Genomic DNA, 27,070 nt, shown 5'->3' with positions numbered 1-27,070 from the left:
TACATCAAGTGCTCAATCTCCCAGGCAACCTTCGACGTCACGCTTGCAGACACTCCTAATCTTCGGTCTTTCGGTTAGGGAACACGTACATTTTTGTCCTGTATACGCTCCATGAGTGTTTTTCAGGGAATCCAGTATTTTTCTAGTAAGATTGGATATTTCTACTTCCATATACATGTATACCAAAATTGCCATACTTTTATTGGAAATAACCACCTGATAAATGCTTTTCTGGGAACGTAGCTTTAAAGGTAAATCTGTCTATTCATACAATATATTTTTGTTTAGGTTAAGTTACCCGTACCATTACATGTATATTGTATCAACTGTTATAACATCACCACAACCTTAGAGTACATATTATACTGCTTTAGGCAGGTTTATAGTCATAAAAATATTCTGTACATAGACTGTATAACATGTAGACTTGCAAGCACACTGTGTTTACTATATTTTACTGTTTCTATATACAGGTAAACCTTGTTCACATATATTTTTACCTGAATATATTTTTATCTACACTACACTATTCAGATCTGGGTTCATTCAAACACTCATTGCTGTTGGACCTCCTATTAAGCTTACTTTAATCTTTAAATTGTGGGCATTGTGATGAATGGGTAGTTTATAGTTTCTAAACATGGATCCTTAATTCTGTCTATCCAGCAGATAACCAAATCCCAAGATAATGAAATGTGTTGACAACACAGTAATATATTTTTAGAGCAATATACTATATATAATTCAAGCTTTTACCGTAACAGCCCTTCTTCATTAGCCATGATGGATCATTAAAGTATGTTGATAAAACCCATTTGAACCAATCCTGGAAATCAGGCACCTGTCACAGACAATGGCAGATACAAATTCTAAGGTGTTTGACATTTTGTCTAGCACTGATTTGTATTTTTTCTGTGTTTTTATTGATATTTATAATACATGTCGATTCCAACATAAATGTCCAGTAACTAGTTCATTTGCGTCTGACTTTGTATCAGGTACATGTACATCTAAAACCGTTATTTCCAGGTCGAACCATTTTATACCTAAACAGTGTGAAAAATTTTTTTTGCATGGGTTATATTCTTTTCTTGTTGTGTAGTACAAGAAACAGATTCATTTTGCGATGACAATTAAACCTAATGGAATGTGATGAGTTTTTTTTGTTTTCTATTTAAATATTAAATAACATTAATCCGATCAAAGAATATTAAAAAAAAAAATAAAAAAAGAGATACATTGTATGGAAAATATATTGATCCTAAATATTTGCCATCTCTAGAGATATGAAAAATCACCCAAAATAATGCAAATATTTATTACTTAAACAGAATCAAATATTCAAATAGCATGATTGAATAATACTTTGAATATTCAAAGAGTAAAATCACTATTCGACCAAACCACTACCGGAAAGCTTCATCCAAGTTCTGCTTTCTGTACACATGTACATATACTTTACATACCTATAATTTATAATAGAGGGCTAACTAACACTATGAAACTTGTAACGCTTGTACATGTATAGTTGCAACATTCAAAATTATAAGACTGGTTTTTTTTGTATGTCTTGCCTTTATACTTTATGAGATTGTACATACATGTATTAACTGTAAGCATTGTACATTTAGGTATTTATAGGTATTTTCAGTTTGAATATTTCAATTTTAAAGCATGCAAATTGAATGAAGGGTATTTCTCAGTCATTTTTTTTTTTTAAAAATGTCTGTCAATTAATGACTGGTAAAAATGACTGGAAAAAATGGTTGAAATAAAAAGCTAGGAGTGTTTAGTATAGATATTAGACTAAAATATAAACAATCACCTACCATTCTCATTCTAATGTTTCCATAAAAATATATATTTGTGAGACTAGCCATTAGATTTAATATAAATCACATACATGTTGTGTTAAAGCTGGTAGAAACATTTAATCATTCTAGTAACAAGTTCAGGTACTACATTATACACTAAACATGACATATCTGAGAGGTCACTGGTCTAGACTTTATCAGGTAAAATCAAACAACCATGACCACTAATTGCTAGTTCCTATCATAATTAGTCACACTGACCATGAAATTTGTCACACATTGGTTTCCCCTCTTATTAAAAATTTAAGAGAAATAAAGTTGGAATATGTATTCAGTTTTATTTGAGACATGAAGAATGTTTGAAATATACATGTCAACAAAAGTAACAATTTACACATTACATGTACTTTGTACTTTATGTCTGTTTGCAATCAGTTATTGTATTTTAAGGCAAGCGATTGCTCTCGAGTGCCTGTCGCTGCTCACCTGAATGTTGACCGAGGTGAGGTTTTTCTCCCTCCCCCTAAAATTGAAAATCGCCCTCCTTTACAAAGAAAGTCATCGGGGGTTTATTATCATTTATGAAACCAGGAATGACCCCATGGCATTACACGCAGTTATTGATCTTCAGAACCATTTCCCCACACACACAACTACATGTAATATCAGATCACTCTCCTTAATTTTTAAATCACTCTTATCGATACTGGAAGAGCTTTTTTAGGGGAGCGATTTTTTCAATTGTTGACTGAGAGGAGCTGTTTTTCGACTCTCCTCTAAAATACAAACAACGACTATTGCAATAAGGAAAGAATTACTACTAATTATAAGGTCACAGTTATATAATTGATCCAGAAGTGTAACTGCAAGTTATTCTGATTTTATCCAGGCCTTCATGTACATCAACGTCATCAACTTCTACAAAACATCTGTTTTTGAAAATCAAAAGATGGGAGTGGAGGTGTGTAACGGCTGGAGAATACATGTAGTTGGTACCGGCCCTGACTACATGTCTACAGTAAAATTATATTTGAGCCAGCATTAATTTGAATATTTCTGCAAAATACTATAGTTTGTTTCAACTTTCGAAACCAACCAAATAACAAGCAATTCATCCTTTTTACATACAGTTTACACTGAAAATAAATGTTCTGTAACTAATGACTGACTTGTCCTCACAAGCATAAAACTGAATGACACAAATAAATCAAATTTTATAGTACTTATTGTCTCCAATTATCTATAATAAATAATATTGATATACATTTCTTTTTATTCTTACATACAATTATCATTTAATCAATGTAATTTTACCGACATACACATCGTTAACAAAAACTTTTCAAGTAGGCATTATAATATACATGGGGGTAAGAACATCCATTAAGAGGGAAAATATTATTATTAGGTTAAATGGTGACAACAATACCCTAACTTGTTAGGATTAGCATCTTGTTATGTACAATCAATCATGCTTGAATATAAGATATTGTTGTATATGGTTGAATGGGTTAGACACCTGTATAAACCGTATGAGTGAACTTATCCCACTCCTTACAAATGGTCACCTATATGTATACCATAATGTCTGTAAAAACATCATCAAAATAATAATGCTTTAATTTTTCATTTTATACAATCCTGTTTTCATCTGCCAATGAATTATGACAATATTTTTTTTAATGCAGTACTTTTAAAGATACATTCCCGGGTACAAACTGGCTGATTTGATGATATATTTGGATTAAAAACATATTCAAACTAATTAATTTATCATAATTTTGCTTCAAATCCTTCTCAAAACATTGCAATTGTCAGGGAATACCCGGCTATAAAAAATCAATCAAAAGGGGTCATGTTTGTGTCACGTGACACAACGGGTGCGAAGTCAGAGAAAAATTTGTTGCATACACAAGACGATGTTGCCTTTATCGCTGACTATTTATTACAAATATCGAAGCCTAATTAAATTGTCGGATTATCCACTGCCGCGTCTTTTTCCATGATTTTTACCTCAGAAAGTGTTGTACGTTTAACTCTTCATAAAGTTTATCAACATGTACATCAAGCGCTCAATCTCTGCGTGCAGACACTCCTAATCTTCGGTCTTTCGGTTAGGGAACACATACATTTTTGTCCTGTATGCGCTCCATGAGTGTTTTTCAGGGAATTCAGTATTTTTCAAGTAAGATTGGATATTTCTACTTTCCATATATACCAAAATTGCCATACTTTTATTGGAAATAACCACCCGATAAATACTTTTCTGGGAAAGTAGCTTTAATAGTAATATCGTACTAAAGTCCAGACATTTATAATGGCTTTGAATGTAACTTTTTTTTAAGATTTACTTTGATGTACTTGGTTGATCAAAAGCTGACAAAAGCTTCTAAAAACAAATACATTTTAAATTGTATCCCACCTTTTGTTAAGAGTTATAGCTTTCTCACAGACTAATGCCAATTAATTTCTGTTTCAGAAGAGCATATAACAGTAAGCACATACATGTACTGTTATGTAATTTAATAACATGTATATGATATCAATAGTTGGTATTATAATTACAAAGTCCAAACTTTCTTATGAAAAAGGAAAATAATGGATGTTGGTCTGTACAGTCTACACATAAATAAACATGTGCATTCACTTGTCTACTACTGAATTAACTTGATTAAATTTTAAAATTCATTTAAAATTAAGTATAACTTCATCAAACAAATAAACAATGAAATCAAAGATACATTGTACATTGTTTAAGATTTTAGTTTTGAAACTAAATTTCAAGTGAAGACTAAGTAATTTTTTTAATGTACAGTATGGTATTTGTATGTGGTAAAATCAGCGAGAAACCACTCCACTCAATAAAGATATAAGGAAGGTATAAGAAAGACAACCACTTATATGCCCCAGTGCTCTAATATAAACTATAAAACCTATCTCTTTATTTCTGTCTGATTCTCACTGTTTGCCAGAAATTTAACGCTCATATTTTATATAATACTATCATTAGATAAACTCTCACTTGACATGATAGTAAGTTTGATAAGACACAGGCCATACTCTAGAAGCTAACTTTACACTGAATTAAATCTGACTGGAGCAGCCAACTGGGGATAAAAATATATCTTAATCTTCTCTAACTCTTATCAATCCATTTCCATATGTTTGAAAGTCAATCTTTACAATAAATATAAACTATCATTTTCCATTTCATCTCATAAAAAATTGTTTTCTTGCTTTAGACACATGAAGTAAATGTATGATCCATTTGAATGAAATGAATTAATTTAAAAAGCATAGGCCAAGTTGATTTTTAAAAGAGTGATCAGAGACTTTTTCACTAAAATCGCAATTTGTAATATTCAATTTATGTTGATAAATTGATAAAATTTACAACCATTCCATTTTAATCCACACATCTACAAGCAGACCTTACTTTATATAACAATAGTGTTACTATTAGATGACTTATTTTTTTTTAATTTGGGGGAATTTGTTTTCAAGTTACCCAGTAAAAATTATTATCTAACTAAATCAACCATCAAGATTTCTTCTGGAGAATTTTTCACCAAAAATCTTCTTATGTCAGGAATTGCCCATTCTGTGCAATATTTGACATTTACTGCAAAATAAAACACGTTCTTTGGTACATAAATATATGTTCATGTACCTTATGCTCAATAGCTTATTACATTATACATGTATAGCTCAAATTTAAAATGTATAGCTCATTTATCAATTATAAAAATTCAAATTAAAAATTGACTAACAAAAAATAAAATTGGGTTATGAATCAATTTTAATTTGCATAACCTTTTTAAATTACATGTAAGTCACCCGGAGAAGACTGGAAGCACTCAGAACTACTTACCATTATAATTATCTGCAATTAAGGATACCCGTACTGTACTATGAAATGGAGACATAAGTTTTGCCAAGTTCAATTTATGACCCTTCCCTTGATGTGGGAGTATTATTTTAATCTTAAAGAGGATTATCTGAGTTGATTAACAGCTTAGAGGTAGACAAAGAAGCAATACATGTATAAATCAAATCTAAACAGATTAGCCTATATAATTGTGGCTGTTCTTTTTATTTACTTTCTTACTGAAACATAAGGTTTAAATTTGCTTGGGTTGACCATTGTACAATAATAATCTCTTAGTTATTTTGTATGCAGTTCTTTCTACTACTATAGAATATTGATTTCTCTGTTTTTAGGTTAGTCAGTCATGCAATCTACTAGGATTGAGTCAATAATGAGTGAATGATATAGCTGACTATCTCTTCAAATAGGCAGTACACTTACGGGAATGGGTATGGGGCCTAGGGCACATGTATTGCTCTTAATTGATATGAATGCACTAAATTATGCATTCTATATATTATAAATAGGGTCCATGCTTGTACAATTACTAATTCAAATTAGACTCTAATACAAATATATTAAGCAATGTATGTTTTGTTTTGTTTCTCTCGATTCTCTGGCTTTTTTTTTTTTTGGCTTTTTTTTAATTTTAAATAAAGCAAGACATGATTTTGTTGTCTCAACAAATGAATCAATTCATTGACAATTTGCCAAATCCTAAGTATATACATTGGCTTCTTCAACAAGTGGTTCCCCATACTGAGATTCGTGTGTGACACAATACACCACACTCGATATTCATTTTTCAATCCACAAGTTGCACAAGACAAGAGACAGTCATTGAATGATATCATCATTGTCTCTGAGTCTGATACAAGCTGCTTCTACTCGACTGGATTTGGTTTATTTTTTCACTCTAATATTTTGTCAATCCCAAATATTTGTCTCTCAATATGTTATCAAACTAAAACAAGGTTAAAATACCCACTAACCTCATCCATTGTCTTTCATGCAACCTATATTTACAGCTAAAACGTGCCAATTCTCTTTCCTGTCCAAATACAGTGGAGTATCCAGTACGGTATCGACTTTGATGCCCCGCCTTCTTTCTTTCAGTCTGTCTGCTCGTGCCACATTTAATCCTTTACGCATGTCTGTTGACGGATGTAAACTTCCGGTATCGAATTTGCCGGATGGAAAAAAAAACGTCTGTGATCACAAAAATTCACATTTACTTCTAATGAGTGGATTTTAAAAATATGTACAGTTTTGAAGAATACGATGCAGATGATGAAGTTCATAAATATCAGCGCTCGATAAGAGGTTGAGTATAATAGGCCTAATTAGTTTTACTTCAGATTTGTTCACGTAAAAAAGTTGAGTAAATGTAAACATGTCAAAACATGACAAATTCAAACTGAAATCATCAATCGACCAAAAGATAAGGTAACGCATCCCTGGACCTGTCGTGTTTCGAATTAAGGAATACAATGGCATGTTGGTGCTATCTGGCGTAATCTTCGTGAATCTCGATAACTTAAACTGAACAAAAACTACCATATTTTTCTCTCAAACAACTATCTGAGTATCTCACCTGGCATCTGAGACTGAGGTCTGGTTCCACCCATGATCAGACCCATGTCACTGTCAGAGACAATGTACATAATATAATACTTAAAGAAGCTAAATCGCTAACATTTGGGACCTAGAAATTGACAAAAGTGGGTCGCAACGCATATAATACTGTACTATGAATGTATATAAACTGATTTACATTCAATGGCTTCCGTTTTTACTCCAATTTCAAATCAGTTATGTTCGGCAAAATAAGCCAGCAGTCTCGAGCGAGTGCAAATTTCTAGCGTCTGGTTATTCCAGTCTACATACGCCGTTTGATTTGGTGCAGTGTGTCTAGCCTTGTCCCTCGAGTCTCTTGATAGAACTGGCGCTGAAGCGCATTATGGTACACGATTCGTGTACCAATGGTAAAATGTTTATTTTGTCTTAAATATTGGATATCAAAAGCCAATCTTTTTCCGGTAAGATCACAACATGAATGTTGATTTAATTTGACAAATAAATCGTGTTTTCAATGTTGAAGATTTTGGATGATATTGAGTTAGAGACTTAGCTACTTTAATAATAGTCATTTGGATGGGACATAAAACTGTGATCCTGTTTAGGCAGTTAAAATTTGAAATAAGACTAAGATTCCTGGGCCAAGTCAGTGAAGAACTGATGGAAGTTCAACCTCATTTCATTTTTTCATTTCATTTCGATAACAAAAATGAATATTATTACCGATGAGGATTTGTTCAGATCTCATGCACAGTAAACCATGTATGGCTTATATGCCATTATTATTATAATACAAGAGACTGATCAGTAATGATAAGGGATTTAGATCTGTTTTTTTTTTTAACTCAAAATGACACCCTGTTATTTTTATTTGACAAAATAATGTGATGAACCAGGGAAATATATATTGCCAGTATTAAACCACTGATACCGTCTGGTGTAACTTGAAATAGTGTTTAATTGTCATTCTAATGCCCAGGTATTGCAGCAACTCTGTACAATGTACAGTGTACATACAGTGTACACTGTATTTGTATGTTTTAGTGATTGTGGAAGAGAAATGTATTAGGTTGTTTGCTGTCTTTGTAGAAATATAATATAAAAGAAATATGTGTACATTTTTCTAGCCTACAAAGAGTCATAGAAATTATTGATATTTATACTTTGATATATTCCAGATAGAGCCAATGACAGCATAAATGAGTTGAAAGAATCACTACATGCAACACCAAGAAGAAACCTTTCTCCTCCTAGAAGTGCAAAGTCTCCTACCCATGGCTCAGCAAGACATGGTTCTCCAATTAAAGCTAAAGATGATTTGATAAAAGCTGTTCATCCTAGAACATTGACATGGCATGACCTGGAAAATCGTCCACCAAAATATCGAGATGCTGCTCAACAACTTCGTCAAATGTTACAAGATAAGGAGGTAACTTTGTCATTTCTCTTTGGCTCAGGTGTGTCTTAATAGGGAGAAAAATATTGTTTAACATGATCTACTTAACAGACTCTAGGTCATTTGTGACTAAAAACATATGGTACATCTTTATTTCATGAATTGGCTTGTGCACAAACCTTGTTAATCTTCATCTTTTAGAACTAACTATACATTATTTATTATTATTACATTTATTTATTTAAAAATGATCTCTAATTCATCTCTACTTCTTAGGTCCCAGAAAAAGAGAACTCCATACCACGTGGACCTCTTCCAACTGCAGAAGAAGCAGCACAGATATTACAGAATCAAGTTGGCTATACCAATCAACTTGAAGCGGAAAACAGATATATTAAGGTAAACTTATACAGACAAAAAATTCACAAATACATATAATAACGATTTAAAATGAATTCAGCGGGGCTGTTGAAATAGCAGTCCCACCTTGATGACTAGTGAAAAAACAATAAGACCCAGACAAGTAATTTTTATCAGTATATTGTCCGCTGGCACGTTAATACTACTTGATTAGAAGCATTTGTGAATTTTAAATCATGTCACTGGATGTACAGTGTAATATTCTTTAATAATAGCCCTGAATATAATTAATATTTGTTAAGAAAGACTCTTCTGCAAATGTCCTTAATGAAATGGCAACAGGAATGAACTGTGGTGGTCTAAGGGGAGATAATATGACTTTAGGGTGCTTAAGTTTGAATTACTTCCCTTTAATTCACACACTCCCACATGATTACCACCTGATAGAATCAAGCATTTCCCATACATGTATTTAGGTTTTATAGAATGTATTTTAATTTCTGGATAGAATAATAACATATAAAGAAGCAATTTTCAACTTAATAAAATATGAGAACCAAGTTATTTTGCTGACGAAACTAGCAAAGCATATACTGGTAATTATTTTCATTAATTCAGGAAGAGTTGGCGGTTTTACAACTAAAATTATCAGAAATACTAGAAGAAAATAAGAATCTTCATCAAGAATTAAAAACAACAGTTATACATGAGATCATCAGGGAAGGTGGTGATATTAATAAGGTAACTTCTCTATTTTATTATTTAACTCACTGTTTAATTGGAATCTCAGTAGCTGTGATTGAGGTCATGCACATAGAAGGGTATGCATACACTTTGAAAATACATGATACCACATTCCAAATATGATTGTTTTCTGTTTGAGAGGTGATGTTTAAAAAAATTGCACTGTTCTATGGTCATAGTCTCCTTTCCTTAGTATGTTCGGTTGTACATTTTGATGTAAAAGTATGACTTCTGATGATTACATTTTGTAATTTCCCAGTTCTCGTTTTTCAGGGTGTGTCTACATTGCTTACAAGGATAGAATGTCTAGTAGTTTGATAAAAAAGAGAAACGTTTAACCTATATACATAATAGCGTGCCTGTATAGAACTCATGGAAATTCTACCCATTCACATTTCTCACATAACTATTGACATGAAATTTATGATAAATCAGTCTCAAACGGATGAAATTAATATTTTGATGCTTTAAACTTCATTTCATTTCATTCTAACTGATTATTTGATTGTAAAGATTAGTTATTGTGTTTTTCAAGTTAACTGGAGCTTTAGATGACGTTGTTAAAGATGTTATTAATACAGGAATGTCTCGTACCGACTATAAAAGATGGCAAATTGAACTGGTAAGTTGTAATTTTGTGTGTAAATTTTTAAAAATGTATTATAATGGTAATATGGAGAGAAAAGCTATTAATAATTGAAACTTTATTTATATAACAGTATCAAACTCTGAAGTTTTATTAACTTTTTTTTTCAGGAAAGATTGAGTTCCTTGCATGCTGCAAAAACAGAACGGTTAGAAACACAGTTACTACATGCAAGGTAGGTTGACACCAAAATGGTAATTGTTAGTTACTTTTTTTTTTTCATACTTATATAATCTTCAATTTTTCATCCGTAATAAGTGCCCCTTGATTTAGTAAAAGGATAAGTGCTCATGCCGATTGGTTAGTACGTGCGCGTTGTATCATAAGGTCTGTGATTGAGTCAACTTCCATGGTTTTGATTCCCCGGTTGTACATGACAAGGAGTGGGATCGCCTGTCCAACCTCATGGGTTTTTTCCGGGTCCTCTCATGCTGTTAACATTAAACATGGTAGATTTCTTAAAACTTATAGATGATGAAATAAAACTACTCAACAAATTAAAGAGTACATAATACAGCATAGGTAACCCAATATCATATCAAATCAACCTGACTCACGAGACAGCTTTTCTTATATTCAAAGATATTTCTTTATATTATCATGTTTTTTATTATGGAATGTTTTATATACCACAGGTTTCATGACAAAGTGTTGGAATGCTCTTAACAATAACAGTATAAAATCATATAAAACAAATGGTTTACAAAAATATGGCATCTCTATAAAATAATAAAACAGATAAATTACACTAAAGCTTGTAAAAATAAGTGATTTCAAAGTTAATAAGATATGACATCTGCGAATATAAATCGTAAGTTCGAACGACAGCAATAAAGTTTGTTACGAGAAGGATCTTTCTCCATATGACCTTAGTCAGATATTTGTTGATTTCTTTGTTATTTTTGCTTGTATTAGAAATTCAATTTAATTTGTTTTTGTTCTGTCATTTTGTTTTAGAAATGAAGTCCATAAATATGAACAGACTGTTGAAGATTTGAAATCTCAGATTAGAATGCATGATACAATACCAACACATGAAAATGGTTTGATAGTTAATACTTTTCTCTCTGATACACAGAGAAATTTTCATCAACAAGCTATTGATAGAATTACAAAGTAAGTTGCCATTTTGATAGCTAATACTTTTCTCTCAGACACACAGAGAAATTTTCATCAACAAGCTATTGATAGAATTACAAAGTAAGTTGCCACTTTATGACTGGTAGATCAAGTAGTAATAGGTCATTAGTTCCAAAATATAGATAACTTAGTTCGCCTGAAAGATTGAAATGTGCTCAGTTGTCTCGACACAGGCCTGACATCATGTCACTGAACGGTATTTCACCATACGAATATTCAAATAACCAGCTTTGGTTAAACTAACCTACTATTGGCCCTACAAGATTGGTTACCAATTTGAATTAATTGGAATTTTTCCACCCAATCAAGCTTCTAGTGATTTTCGGGATTAAATGGACATGTATGGTGATCAAATTGTTATTTCAAATGTAAGATACTTAGGTTAAATTTGCACTAAATTTTGTCTACAATTTGATTTTACATTAATCGAAGAGGCTTTGCACCTTTAATTGGATAGTAGTAACTGCATTGTTAAGAAATGAAATGGGGTTTAACGCTTTGTGGAAGATTTTGCCTGGACAGCAGCTCAATGACCTACTCTTTTTTGGGATTTCCAAGTTTAACATGCTGCCAATGGTATTCGCAGGATGTTTTTTTTTTATCTCATCCAAATCACTAGACACTACTGACAAGAGGAAAACAGATGGAAAGTTATGTCAGGAGCTCATGGTTAGGCAGCCAGGACCATATTGAATGAATCACCATGTGTCCTCATTTTTTAAATTATTAAGATTAACATCTATTACTTTTTTAAGTATATGATGTATATAAATGTTTTTTAGAGAGAGAGATGAATTAATGGAACATTGTATGAGTTTAAAAACTAGATTAACAGATATGACGAGAAGAGAAGAAGAAGCTTATCAACAGATGAAGAAAGGAATAGAATTAGTAGAACAAGCTCAATTAGAACAAACAGAGGTAAATTATCATAATATATTAAACTTTATTAATATTAAGTAATGTGTACAGTTTTTAAGATTTTTGACAAATGACATATCTAATACAGTAACATAACATCAAAGGGAATGCAACTGGTCAGTCATGATTCATAGGGATGGCCAAAATCACTCTTTGATATTTTACAGTTTAAAAAAAAATTCCACCAGTTTCTAAGGTCTTTTCTTATTAGCAATGGCCATACTGTATTGTATTAAATTAATTGTGATTGGGTGACAAAATGGCTTTTGTGCTACACAATTACAGATTCTTACACATTTCCCGTCTTTCACCTATTATATCTTATAGAGAACTATCATTGTATTTGTTATCACTGACACTTGTTATTTTATACATGTGTTGTTCTTATGTTGATGTATTAAACTTACAGATAGTGTAACAAATGGTAACAGTTGGCCAGATGCTCTCTCTCAAATATAAGGCTTTGCTGTTAACCATGCTGATTTAGTAATATTTTGTTGAAATATTAATGTATAAGCCCATATTGATATTTTATTTGATTTGAATTTCAGGCTTTAGTACAGAAAGAACAGTTTGCTGATGAGTTAAGTAATATGAGAGATAGATTTGAAGCTCATGTAACAGATACACATCGTAAGATGGAAATGGAGAGACAATCTGCTAGAAATGAAAATAAAGCTATCATAGATGATTTAAATAAAAAGGTACAAATTCTATAAAATATAATGTATGTTAGGAATAAAATGAAATAGGTTTAATGTCTTGCTCTTGAAGATGGGCGCATGCCATATAGTTTGCTATGAGGAGGAATTTTTGACCAGACCCGAGTTCACAAAGCTTTCTTAGACTTAAACATACATTATGCAAGAGCAAAATCTGATTATTGCAAGTCTTAATTTAGGCTTCAGATGTTATAGAAATTATAAATTAGATCTTTATTTAAACAACAAGCACAAAATCAACTCTGTATACCCACGGATGGCTCGGCTACAGCTCGGATTTAAATAGGATTTCACTTATCAATTAATTCAAATATGGCGCATCCTGATGAGAATACGTCAGTTAGATCGAGGCTAAATGATAGAGTGTACTAAGCGAGGCCGCTGTAGAGCGTTTCCGCGTGCCATTGAAAACTTTACTTGATAATCACGATCAGCCACGGTGAAGGCACATTTCACTACCATTTCTAGTCAAATATTACAACGATGATAACTATGTTCAGAATAAAGTAATTTGACTGAAATTTTCAAAATATTCATCTTTCATCATCTACTTTTGAACTGTTATAGCAAGAATGGCCAATTCTCTGTAAAAATCTCCCATAATGTATCTTTAATTTAAGAATTTACTCAACTTTCAATCACTGTTTATGAGAAATACCTTTGTTCCAGAAACACAAAACTTATTGATGTATTCGATACATTAAAACAACAGAAGTTTTATAAAGGGCTATATTTTTAGTCAAATTAAGGCAAACAATTTTGAGAAAAATTCTTAACTTAAGTCTGATGATGCTTTGTGAACTCTGGGCCTGGTTTTAAAAATCCAGCTCTGACAGAAGGGCAGCCATGCTGGATAATCATAAAAAACTTGAACTCTAGACCTCCGGGTCAGTGAGTTAGTTCTATACTCACTGAGCCACCATGGCTCCCTCTGTAAAATATGTTTTGGATGCAAAGAAGTGATTTGTTTTAATGATGCATTATCACTTCTGCTGAGGTCTTCACTTGAGTTGACTGTATGGTAACATCCAAGATAAATCTGTGAGTCACTGTAAATATGGAGATGTTTAAAGTTGCAATTTACATAGTGTACACATTTTTTTTTTGGTGGTGACAAATTTTAATCGATGCTTGTTTAAAATACCTTAATCTAAGTAGGCCAATGCTTGAATTTTTGATAACTAGTTCAGCCAAAGATTATGGTTTATATCTTATTAAACAAATAAATACATTTATTTTCTTGGTGAGAGTGATAAAGTCTCTTTAAGTTGGAAAATCAGAGGCAAACTTTAAGACTATTACAGCATGACTGGATCGTTGCTCTTCAACTTTCCATATTCATGGTTGGGGGTTGGGGAAGTGTTTGCTCAATTTATTACATAACTAACTGACCACTTTAAGATATTACATTTTCTATGGGTCAGGTTACTACACCTTGTGTATTTCTTATGTAAATACTAGTCAACACATAATTTTAATTACTGTAGTTAAAAGAAGTAACAGAACATTATACTGTATTACAACATGAAATGGAGAGAACCGAGAGACAGAAAACATCTTTATCTAATGAACTTGATGAAATCAAGGCAGAACTTAGAAAATGTGATAGAGAAGTTACAATGGTAATACACTAGTTCAATTAAATAATATTTGTAGTTTAGTCTCCTACTACCAGAATTTATTGATTCTAAAAACTATTGCTTAGTCAGGAACACAAGATCATTGAAGCTACACAAGTCATAAAATTTCTTAAACTCATGACCCAAAAAGCATCCCAAAAGATATTTTTGAAATTTACGTTGATGAATAACTTCACTAGTTGATATAGAATTTAAATTGTACTGTAACCTCACCTGTTGCTTAATTAGTTAAGTTGATAAATTACTTCACTTATTGCTACCTGACTAATATTTTAGGTCAGTGCCTAACAAGATTGGGGCAGTATCTTCCTCATAGATTGAAAATATAGTATATCAGTAGCAAATATCTTTCTTAGATATCGATGTTCTGGAAATTAAGAATACATCATTGATAATTGCGTATAAATGATCCATTCCCTGGTTGTATGTGACAAGGAGTAGGGTCGCCCCTCCAACCTTGTGGGTTTACTCCGGGTCCTCCGGTTTCCTCCCACTGCTAAAGACCCCTACGAGCAAGCGAATTATTGAAATAAAATTGAACCATGTGTTAGTCCCGAAATGACCTAGTTTGTGTTAGTGGACGTTAAACCCCATTTCTCACTATCTCTCTATAAATCATCCCTTAAGTTTACCATTTTCCATCATATACACATCTAAGTGAAATTGCTTAGTAAATTTTTCTGATGTAAACTTATTGATGGAGAATAAACAATGTTGTTGTGTTGTAGATGTCTGAGATGTATAGAACGGAAACAACTAGTACATCTATACATAGATCAACAGCTGTACAAGATGCTGCCAAGATGAGATGTCAACTTGATCAATTACATAAACAAAATGATGAGGTTAGTATCTTTCATTATACACTAGAAAATCTCTAATTAATGGTTAATTAGGACATATACTCTAAATCTCTAAATCTAAAATTTAATGTTATCTGAAAATATGCTTCCGAAAAATTAATAACTATTTTACTTGATTTTAATGAAATAAGAAGTCTATCTCAAAATACTAGATAATGGATTTCAAAAATATACTTGACACTTTATGACAATAACCTTTATTTCTATTGCAACCCAGATGTATTGATGAATAAATCATAAAAAATCTACTAACTCAATTTTCAAAGAAATTATAAAACTATATTTCAAATATTAGAAATGTTGAATATATTTGATTTATTGTTTTTCCTTCAAATATCATTTATTACTACCAACCTATCATGATATCATCAATTTTATCATGATATACGTGCAGGAAAAGAGTAGAAAGAAGACAGAAATTGATGAATTACGCAGACGTTTAAATACCGCTGAAAGAGAATTAGTAAACGCTAAAGAAGAGTGTATTCATCTAACAACTAATACTCAAGCTTTAGAACGAGAAGTAAGTTGTATTTCACAGATAAATATTGCATTCATATAAAGCAGTTTTGGGATTCAATTATTTTATTTGTGTGCTGCCTTCTGTCTTGTCACAGTAAGTTTGCTTCTAATAGAGGTATAATACTTAAACGTGGTGAATGTCTTGACTGAGTACGATGATAAGAAATTCCTGCTAAGGCTGTACAGAGATAAGCAATTTGATTTGTTAATGCCTGGAATATGATAATTTTGATTTTAATTGAGTGATAGTGATGAAATTTGGTGTATTGTATTGTTACATCACCACCGTGGCCAAGTTCGATAATGAGCATTTCCTGCTCCGGTCATGTACAGTTTTTTATGAGTGTTATCTGTTTAGTTTTTAAGTCTGACTGAGGGTATGAAGTAGCTATACAAGTTGCATTAAAATCTCATTAATACTGTATGCTGTTACATCCGGATTTGGTCTATTATAGAAATGATTCAATCTGTTCAAACCTTACCAAATACCAGTTCAGTATAGTTAAAGATACATTATGTAAGATTTAGACAAAGAGCTGACCATTCTTGCTTTTATACTTAACAAATAGATAATTTAAAATGAAAATATTGAAAATTTCATTCAAATCACTTTATTCTCAGCCAAATTATCACTGTTTGGGACTGGTATATTCAAGACTTAGCCTCGCTTTCCCATTTTTAAATTAAATTTTTGAATGGTGAACCGTTCTGATCTAGTTAAAATCTCGAGTATCCGATGCCATCGAGAGTCGATTATGCTCTTGTTTTGTTAATAAATATCTAATTAATAGTTTATATAACATTTCAGGCCTAAAGAAAGACGTGCAATGGGCAGATTTAGCTCTTGCATAATGTATGTTTAAAGGTTTACTACTAATGATTATATTAAGATCAGTTTCAAGCTTGATACATACAAGTGTGTATTATGAAAATATTTCTATCATGTATTTTTTTTTTTTTCTAGTTACATTTAGCCAAACTATCACGCCACAGTGTAGAACAAGGTAGAAGTGAAGATATGAAGGCTGTATCTAAACAAGCTAAACAACGAGAAAATGAATTAAATAGTGTTATTGCTGAAATGGAGGATAAAAATTGTAAGTTCATCAGGTTTCTGCTCTATTAATATATTTACACACCTCCAGACTATATCTCCCATAGCAACTATTAATGTGTTATGATGTTTATTCCCCGTATCAACCATCTGTAAAGTCATTATTGGTTGATATTGATTTAATAATTTGAATTTCATGTACACAAAATGAGCAGTGGTTGATATTGGATAACTATCACTCACAAGTGGCGATATTCTAGTTTGTGTCGAAGTGACAATAATCTAGTTTGTGTCGAAGTGACAATAATCTAGTTTGTGTCGATGTGACAATAATCTAGTTTGTGTCGATGTGTAGTCAAATAGCAACCTATTTCCATGAAGCCTGCCGGGTTTATTTCGAATAATAACATGGAAAATGGTTGCTATCTACAACATCCAGATACAAGGGGAAAAGATTGTTTCTTTTTCCGATTCCCCGGTTGTACGTGACCAGGAATAGGGTTGCCTGTCCAACCTCGTGGGTTTTCTTTAGGTTCTCCAGTTTCCTTCCACTGCTACGTGCAAGCAAATTATTGAAATAAAATTGAACCATATTACCAAGTTTGTGTAGAGTGGACGTAAATCCGATTTCTCTTTCCCTCTCTTGTGTTGTTTCTTTTTCCCAGCTTCATTGTTGATTGAAAATCTTGATGAGAGGACCAGACAGGGGGGTTCTATTTCTAGGAACATGACAAGGAGTAGACCGGGTCGTCTGTCCAAGTTCATGGGTTTTCTCTGGGTCCTCCAATCTCCTCCCATATCTAAAGACTCTTACGTGCAAATGAATTATTGAAATTAAATTGAATCATAAGTTACTCTCGAAATGACATAGTTTGTGTCAAGTGGCGGTTAAATACCATTTTTCTCTTATTTCTTGAATCATCGTGTTCAGCAATTGGGGTTCCAAAACCATCTCGTTCAGCAATCTTATTTATGGAAACATGTCAAGTTTTTCCTCATATCGTCGGTGAAGTGTCAAAAGGGTGTATCTTGGGGAAATTAGTCAAATTCACTTTTTTGCATTTTGTAAATCTCCCAATTAATATGCACATTTCTGTCTAAGCTGTGTATCTCTATACCAATTAGAACTGTTCTGGGTATCATGTGTCTAAATTTTGTATCTTGATTTGTGGAAATTTTGAAATGCAAAAGGTTCTATTTCTTAATCTTTAGAAATTCTTAGATACACCCTTTTGACACTTCACCGACGATATGTGTTATTGGATGTAAAATGTGTTTAACTATTATAGTTAAAGATGCATTATGTAAGATTTAGATAAAGAGCGGGCCCTTCTGCTATATAATAGTTCCAAAATAGATAATTCAAAATTACTGCATTGAAAATTTCATTGAAATTACTTTATTTTGCACAATGTGATCATGGTTTTGACAAGATGTGACATAGATTGTTTATTATTGTAGCAACGTTACTTGTTAATCGAGACTCTGCCTTGCTTCCCCCTTTTTTTAATAAAAATCATTAAATGGCAATCTCTTTTCAATCCATTTAAATCTCCACCATCTGATGTGAATAAATGTCTAAATAATAATTCATATAACATTTGTAGCTGAAATAAAAACCTACAATAGGCAGATTTAGCTCTTGCTTAATGTATCTTTAGCATAGTATATATTTTTTGTCCCCCGCCTTTCGAAGAAAGCAGGGGACTATTAAAATGAGTTCGCATGTCTGTCAATCCGTCCGTCCGTCCATCCGTCACACTTTTTGGGACATAATAACTCTATTTCTAATTGAGCTAGAATGTTCAAACTTGGTGTAGGTGTTTATTAGGGTAAGCAGAGATAAGCAATTTGATTGGTTGATGCTTTGGGGACAATAACTTTGGTTTTAATTAAGCGACAGTGATGAAGCTCCGAGTATAGATTCATTATATCATTACCTTGACTAAGTTTGATGATGAGTCTGTTCTGCTTAGGCTAAGGATCTATAAGCAATTTGATTGGTTGAGACTTTGGAACAGAACAACACTGCTTTTAATTGAGGTAGAATGTTTAAACTTGATGAAGATGTTTATTAGGAGAATGTCTTGACTGAGTTCAATGATCAGCATTTCGTGGCTAAAGGTAAATAGAGGTAAGCAATTTCATTGGTCGATGCTTTGGAACAAGGTAACTTTGATTCTATCTGATAGAGACTGATGAAACTTAGTGTATAGTTGATAATCAGTTTGATTGCTTGATACTTTTGAAAAAAAATAAATGTGCGTTTAATTAAAATGTGTCATCTATTTATTTTGGGATTTCGGCGGGGGACATCAGCCTCGCTGTTGACTTGTTTTTTTTACTTTTGTGAATCATTAGAGATAATTACATGATGTATTTTTACGTTGCGTTGAGACCCCCAAGAGTTCAGTTCACCATGACCTGACATCATCTTCTGATGGACTAGTTTAATTATTCATTGGTTGCGATTTAATGTCATTAGAAAGATTTTTAACCAATTAATTCTCGAGTTCCTGAAACTTAGCAGGCATCCACACAGGGTTTCCCATGTCGGAACATAAACCAGTGAATGTCCTGGCCAGAGAACTAGCTACTTATTTTATTGTATTACAATGTTGCTTTCTTGGATTTATCTTCAATATTCAACCGTGTATATGTACCAGAAATCAATGTGGCTCAGTGAGTAAGACACTATCTCGCTAGCCTGGAGGTACCGGATCCACTCTGAGACGTTCCTCAGTTTTATCTGCCTTGGTTACCCCTGGTCAGTTGTGTAGGACGGAGGGCCTGGCAAGGACAGTGTCTTGTCATTTGGAGATCCCAGGTATACATTGGCGTGCACATAAAAAATACCTTGACAGTTGGAATTTAATATAAGAGTATGCTGTTACACCACTGTCCTGGCAAAATTCATAGTTAGTTGGGTGGCCGATTGATTTACACATGTGCGCTGTATCATACGGCCTGTCATTGAGTCAACTGGCGTGGTTTTGAATCCCCGGTTGTACGTGACAAGGAGTAGGGTCGCCAGTCCAACCTCGTGGGTTTTCTCCGGGTCCTCCAGTTTCCTCCCACTGTTAAAAGACCCCTGCGCGCAAGCGAATTATTGAAATAAATTAAACCATATGTTAGTCCCGAAATTATCTAATTTGTGTCGAGTGGACGTTAAACCCCATTTCTCTCTCTCTTTTTGTTTGACACCTTCATCGCTGGCATTGTTAATGGAGCTAAATCGCTAATATTTGGGACCTAGGAATTGACCCAAATGGGTCGCAACGCATATAATAATGTTATCTGATTGTATATGAACTGATTTACATTCAATTGTTTCCGTTTTGACTCTTAATTTCAAATCAGTTATGTCTAGCGACATACGGCATGAGTCTCAACCAAAGGGAAATTTCTAGCATCTGGTTATTCCAGTCTATTGCGCATGCTCTCCAGATAAGATGTGGCGTCACCGTTTGACATGAGTTGTGGAATATGTCTAGCCTCGTTCTTTCTGGTCACTTGTTACAAATGATGCTGAAATGCACTATGGTACACGATTCGTGTACCAATGGTAAAATGTTTAGTTTGTCTTAAATATTGGATATCAGAAGCCTACCTTTTCCCGGTAAGATCACAACATCAATGTTGATTTGAATTGACAAATAATTTGTGTTTTCAACGTGTAAGACTTTGGATGATATTGCAATCAAGATTATAAATGTACTTAGCAAATGCAGCCACTCATGTTCATGAGTAATTCAGAATGACAAGCAATCAGAATATTGTAATGTGTACTTGGGCATCAACATGACAATTAATGAACCCCCTTGATATACACATTATCCTTCAGCTGATCCCCAGCCATTAAATATTTGAATAAAAAAAACAAGATTATGCTTTCTCTTTTTGAAGTAGGACAAAGCCCACTCAGCCTTTTGATTTCATACAATATTACAAGTTTTTTTTAACTATAAAAACTCCTCATGATATTGTTGAATAATTTCTTAACAGCTCAAGTGCATGCAGAAATGGATACTATGCTGAATAAACAGAATAGACTGATTCTTAAATTACGAGATGAATGTAGAAAACAGGCCACTCAACTGGATAAAATGACCAAAAAACACCGGTAAACATGACATTTTTTTTATCTCCTTTATGTAATGATTAGTATTGTTAACAAGCCCACACTTAGATTATGATGTAGAAGTCTTTTCAATGATTTAACCTTTTTGAATTATTGAAGGTAATATTACCACAAAATGCTTTCATGTTTTAAGTCCAGACCCCCAAAAAAGGAGATTATATTTTTTCAAATAGCTTTTATTTTCCCAGACAATGTCAATAATGTCATTGTAAAGTTTGAGAAAGTTTTTAACAATTACCAGTGAAGTACTAAATCATTCTTGGATTGTCAGATGGAATGTCGCAAAAGAATAGTTGTTTTATGGATTTTTCGATTGCAAGGTAAACAGTCCTCTGCATAAATTTGATACAAAGTGAATCTAAGAGTCTACATAGTATAAATAAGAGATAATATTCAAATGTTTTTGAGAAAAGGATTTTTGGGGTGTTTTGTTCTGACCTAGGGGATTATTAATTATGCAGACTATATAAATATATATTATATAAATATATATTAAATGTCAAATATTTCTATATGTTTTGCCAACTTCCAACATCATTGATAAAAAAAGCTATACATTGATTTTTTTTTTTTTTGGCCTAACGGGCACATGTATTGTATTTAAAGAGGCATAATTCAAGGAATAAATCTTTCTTTAGGTCTTAAATGTTATATCAGTTACTAATTAGACATTTATGAACATGACAAGAACATAATCAGCTCTCAATGCCATCGGATGGATCTAATTTTAAGTAGATTAGAACAGTTCAGCCATTTAATGATTTAATTTAAAAATGAGAAGCGAGACTAACCCTCAAACAACCAGCACCTTGGTTACAATAATAAATAATCGATGCACACATCTTGTCAAAACTACAAACATTGGTAACTTCGCTCAGAATAAGGTACATGTAATTTGAATAAAATTTTCAATAGTTTCATTTTGCATTATCTATTTTTGAACTAATATAGCAAGAACGGCCAGAACTTTATCTAAATCTAACATAATGTATCTTTAAATGTCAAAATATCACTTTATGTTTTGCCAACATCGTTGTTTGAAAGAGCTAAACCTCTTGGATTTATTTTGTTTTGGCCTGATAAGCTTTTAATTACCATTATGTAGGCCATGTTTGCCAACAACTACCGGTAAACCTCTTTGAATTTGGTCAAAATATAGGATTGGATTGATCTGATGCAAATTTTAGATTTGGTCTTAAACTATCGACAATGGTTCTAGCTTTACGCCAACGTAAACCGTTTTCTATATTCCTCACACTAATCTGTTATTATAAGGGAAAATATTATTAACTATAGACGATGACCTCTTTTCTATAATAACAGTAAATGTCTATCCAACCCTTTTTATACGCCCACATCAAAATGTAGTCATATATTGCCGCCACCCCCGTCCGTCCTTTGTTCACGATTTCTTGTGAACACTCTACAGACTACATTTATCATCTGATTGTTATCATATTTATATGTTGTTTACATTAGTGAGATGAAGAATCATCTTTCAGTAACAAAAGTTATCATCCGATCTGTATGAAATTTATGTGCATCATTTACATTAATGAAACGAAGAAGTCGATTGAATTTCAGCAATTTCTGTTAATTACTTCTAGAGTTAGGGCCCTTGTTTTACTTTGTGGAGGCTCGAACGACAAAAGTTATCATCCTATCTGTATGGAATTTATATGCATTATTTGAATTAATAAAACCAAAATCCTGTCAAATTTCAACATTTTCTGTGAATTACTTCCAGAGTTAAGGCCCTTGTTTCAGGTTATAGTACCTTGTGAACCCTCAAATGACGAAAGTTATACTTTGGTCAGTGAATCCATCAATGTATGATCCAGTTATTATTTTAATATCTACCAGTAGGCCTACCTGTAATACATACTGAGCATGGAAGACGCTCGATTGACAAACATGCCTAGATTGTCTTCTTTCGCCACAAGTGTTAATTTTTACTAAAGCAGCTTACTAAACCTGTTATGAATAATCAGCAAGCTTGTTTTGTTTTTTACCGGATTATCAAAATTACCTTTTAATGTACTAATTAGGCTACACAGATTATGAACCAAATTGCCGATTCTCCCTAAGGTATGACTGTTGTTCTAGCCAACAAGCAAGTTGATTTACTTCTTAATTAACAAGTAATAATTAACCTGTTGTAATTTAGCCAGAAGTAGATTGATTTAAGATACCATAGTGGCTGATTCATTGTTTTACCAATCGGCTAGATTAAACATCAATCAGCTCAAGCCGACAAAAAAAAAAGCCGATTAAGAACACTGGTCTGATCTGTATGAAATTGTCTTGTCAGCCCCCATTACCTACAAGAGAATAAATATGCAATTTGGCTGCTGTTGCCTTGCCACCTATCTTCTAAATTCCCTACACTTACCTGATTGGGACATCACATGATAATCAAATAAAATATAGTTTTATAATCATTAATATAGATATTGTGCAATATGTTCCCTACATTTGATGTGACATTTTCAAATAAATACATCATCCTTTGTTTGTCTTTGATTTCTGTTGGTGTATTTTAAAGACTTTACAAAATGTTTTTTTTCCTTGATTTTAGATCTGAAGTTGGTAAATTATCGCGTGAAAATGAAGAAATGAGACTGAGATTAGAACGTAGTGTAGCTAGACTATCAACATTAGATGATCAATCAGATCAACATGCTCAAGTTCATGATAAAATGTCTGAACGGTTAAAGATGATGGATGAACATGCCCAACATCAGTCACAACAGGTAAATATATACCTTATTTAATGTAATTAACACCTCTGTCTTGTAAATATATACCTTATTTAATGTAATAAACACCTCTGAATAGTTGCGATATATATAGTATCATCTTCTGTGGGTGCATGCCTTTTCACCTAAAATTCTTATTCTTACTTGATTGAGTATTCCATAAGTCACAAGTTATATTGATATCTTTTAAAGTCAAGGAACATGGGGGTAGGAAGCTTAATGATCGGTTTAAGACAGTGTACTGCTGCAGATCACAAGATTATTTTCAGTATAAGCAGAGGAACTAATCTTGTGATTTTATGCTGCAAAGAATAGTGTTGTCTGCCTTACTCGTTGATGATAAGTTTAATATTTCTTCGTTTACTGTTGTACATTTACCTGTATGCAATTTATATCTATATGTCTAGTTGCGCATAAACTTTGTTCTATTTATGGTGGTGGGGGTGGATGGTCGAATGGTTAGCACGTGCGCACTGTATCATAAGTTCTGTCATTGAGTCAACTGGCATGGTTTTGATTCCCAGCTGTATGTGACAAGGAGTAGGGTCGTCTGTCCAACCTCATGGGTTTTCTCCGGGTCCTAGACACCTACACGCAAGCGAATTATTGAAATGAAATTGAATCATGTGTTAGTCCTAAAATGACCCAGTTTGTGTCAATTGGACGTTAAACCCCATTTCTCTCTCTCTCTCTCTCTCTCTCTCTCTCTCTTTCTTTGTTTATGGTGGTATGCTAATAAAGCTGTTCAATGACTGTGATTATGTTGAGTTTAATAGTTGATTCAGTATGGGTACATGTATCTAATTTCCTCCAATGGTCAACCTTTTTTAGCTGCTTTATTCACACTGGTAAAAGCTTTGAAGTGAGTCACTTATTTTCACACGTTTTGTCTTTCAGTTAATTCAGATTCTCGCCAAACAGACGCGTTTAATGAGAGATCGACAGTTATTAGCTCGTGAATTAGACTTTTTACGATCACAGATTGGTCAGTTAGATAAATATAATACAGTTAAACTGAGTTCATCTTGTGTTGCCTTGGTAAATGAAATATTGGATGGTATCAGTAAAGAAGAAAGACTTGGTGGTGGATTAACAATCGACTCAGAATTTATTCGACCAACAGCTTCCTCAGATCAAGTTGATATTGATGAATTAATGTAAAAGTTAAAAGAGAAAAATTAATTTAAATTAAGAGTAACTATTTACGTTGAATGAAGATGATCAATAAGGCAATGTTTTACTGTTTTAACACCAGACATTCCATGGAGTTTATTTCACAAATTTAAATCCTGTTGAAATTATGGCTAATGAAAACAGGCATATGCCATACAGTGGTGTGCTGTAAGGGAAAGTTTGTCAGGACAGCGGTGCTACAGACTACTCTTTTTTTCGGATTCCAACTGTCAAGAGTTGTTTTATGTGCACTCAATATGTACTCATGACCTGGGTTTTTCATACCATCCGAACAACTATGTCCCTTGTTAGACCCTCCATCTTACACCACTGACAAGGGGTGACACTATGAAGTAGGACACATTTATTTCCCCTCATTTCAGTACCTATGAAGATAGTACCAGCTATTTATAGATAATTCTTTCTCCGATTTCTCTGTCATGGAAGCAGGTGTTAGACACCTACAAGCAATCTTATACATGTATCTGCCCTTTTACATGCCAATAGAATCAATAAAAAAGCTTTGAGTTTTTGACAGATTTTGCTTGATATTGATAATTTTATGATGGACAGATAAGAATGCAAATAGCTTGATCTTTCACTAGGACAATTCACAAAAGCACTGTTTTAATCTGGGATTCTGTTTCCAAATTTTGCATGTAGGCATTTATAGTTGGGGTTAAAAGAGGCCAGAGTTATGTCACCAGAATTCGTCCACTTCAGTAAATATGGTCATTAAGCTTCCATTCATTTATTGGACTTTAATTACAAATATTTCTTAGGTCATTATGTAGCATATCGTGTTCTGAATAATGTCTATGATTAGTATAAAAAAAGTAAGTGCACCTTGCTATTTTCCATATTTAATTCTTGTACCTGAATCAAGTTCATGTCAGTAACATTTCTGAATAATTACATTGTACGATAGAAAATGAAATCAAAATGTTCATGATAAGTAAACACTGTTTGTTTTCTTTATAAAATGCTATTTTAAAATTACATCGGTTGTTTAATCACTTGTAAAAAGTCATGGCCACTTCTGCGTATTACCAGGTCTGTCATTTGCTTACTTGATTTTGACTTGTATTTCAATCCATTTTACTAGTGCTTGATTAATGTAAAGGCTGTTGTTAATGTGTAATTAAACACATTGATCAGAGTATTAAAGAAAAGCCTTAAAAAAAAATGAACCAGCTTGCACAAAAAATAAATCAGATTTATTGTTAATATATTTCACTAAGATGGCAGTTTGAAACCTGTGTTTAAGTTTAAAATTTATTTTTGAACCAAAAATTTTTTTTTTTAATATAAGTAAATCTGATTGTGCATAGTCTCAAACTTTATTTGGACTCTTTATTCAGGTATGTTGAGGTAAACATAATTATTAAATCCATACATTCAGGATATATTTGAAAATTTTATTGCATAAATATTTACAAAATAAAGCAACATCTATAAAACCCCTAAAATAATGTGTCTATATGGTTATATCACAATATCAGCTCCTTCTTTAAATATACAAAAGTGTACTATAAATACTCTTATCTATACAGTTTTGTCAAATGATTTCTATGTATATGTTTATGAATGTGTATAAATAAGTGAAATTGCCGTCTATACTGTGATATTTATTGTATTTATGTTTTTATTTATTATATTCTATTATATACATGTATTATATTTGTTGACATGTAGATTAAAGATAATAAATTATTAGACAATAGTAATA

General features: G+C 32.5%; 2 protein-coding genes across 2 annotated transcripts in view; one reads left to right on the top strand and one right to left on the bottom strand.

The window, feature by feature from the left end:
* LOC126821901 (centrosomal protein of 170 kDa protein B) overlaps positions 1 to 6,810 on the bottom strand; it is a 90,745-nt gene extending 83,935 nt beyond the window's left edge. Inside the window, exon 1 of the mRNA XM_056101459.1 lies at positions 6,675 to 6,810. Within this exon, the coding sequence (XP_055957434.1) occupies positions 6,675 to 6,683 (9 nt within the window). The 5' untranslated portion in view covers positions 6,684 to 6,810. The remainder of the gene's footprint in view (positions 1 to 6,674) is intronic.
* A 15-nt stretch (positions 6,811 to 6,825) lies between these two features.
* LOC126821906 (serologically defined colon cancer antigen 8 homolog) lies at positions 6,826 to 27,013 on the top strand. The gene is made up of 16 exons (XM_056101463.1): positions 6,826 to 7,005; positions 8,439 to 8,689; positions 8,933 to 9,055; positions 9,635 to 9,757; positions 10,296 to 10,382; positions 10,517 to 10,581; positions 11,364 to 11,522; positions 12,329 to 12,467; positions 13,019 to 13,171; positions 14,677 to 14,811; positions 15,558 to 15,674; positions 16,087 to 16,215; positions 17,179 to 17,311; positions 21,274 to 21,391; positions 23,988 to 24,162; positions 25,066 to 27,013. Exons 1-16 carry the CDS (start codon positions 6,942 to 6,944, stop codon positions 25,327 to 25,329), a joined length of 2,235 nt encoding a protein of 744 aa, XP_055957438.1. The 5' UTR covers positions 6,826 to 6,941; the 3' UTR covers positions 25,330 to 27,013.
* The last annotated feature ends 57 nt before the right edge of the window (positions 27,014 to 27,070 follow it).

Source organism: Patella vulgata, chromosome 5 (assembly GCF_932274485.2).
Source record: "Patella vulgata chromosome 5, xgPatVulg1.2, whole genome shotgun sequence".
Taxonomy (NCBI): domain Eukaryota; kingdom Metazoa; phylum Mollusca; class Gastropoda; family Patellidae; genus Patella; species Patella vulgata.
The sequence above is the reverse complement of the archived record's forward strand: the minus strand, read 5'-3'. Positions and strand labels throughout refer to the sequence as shown.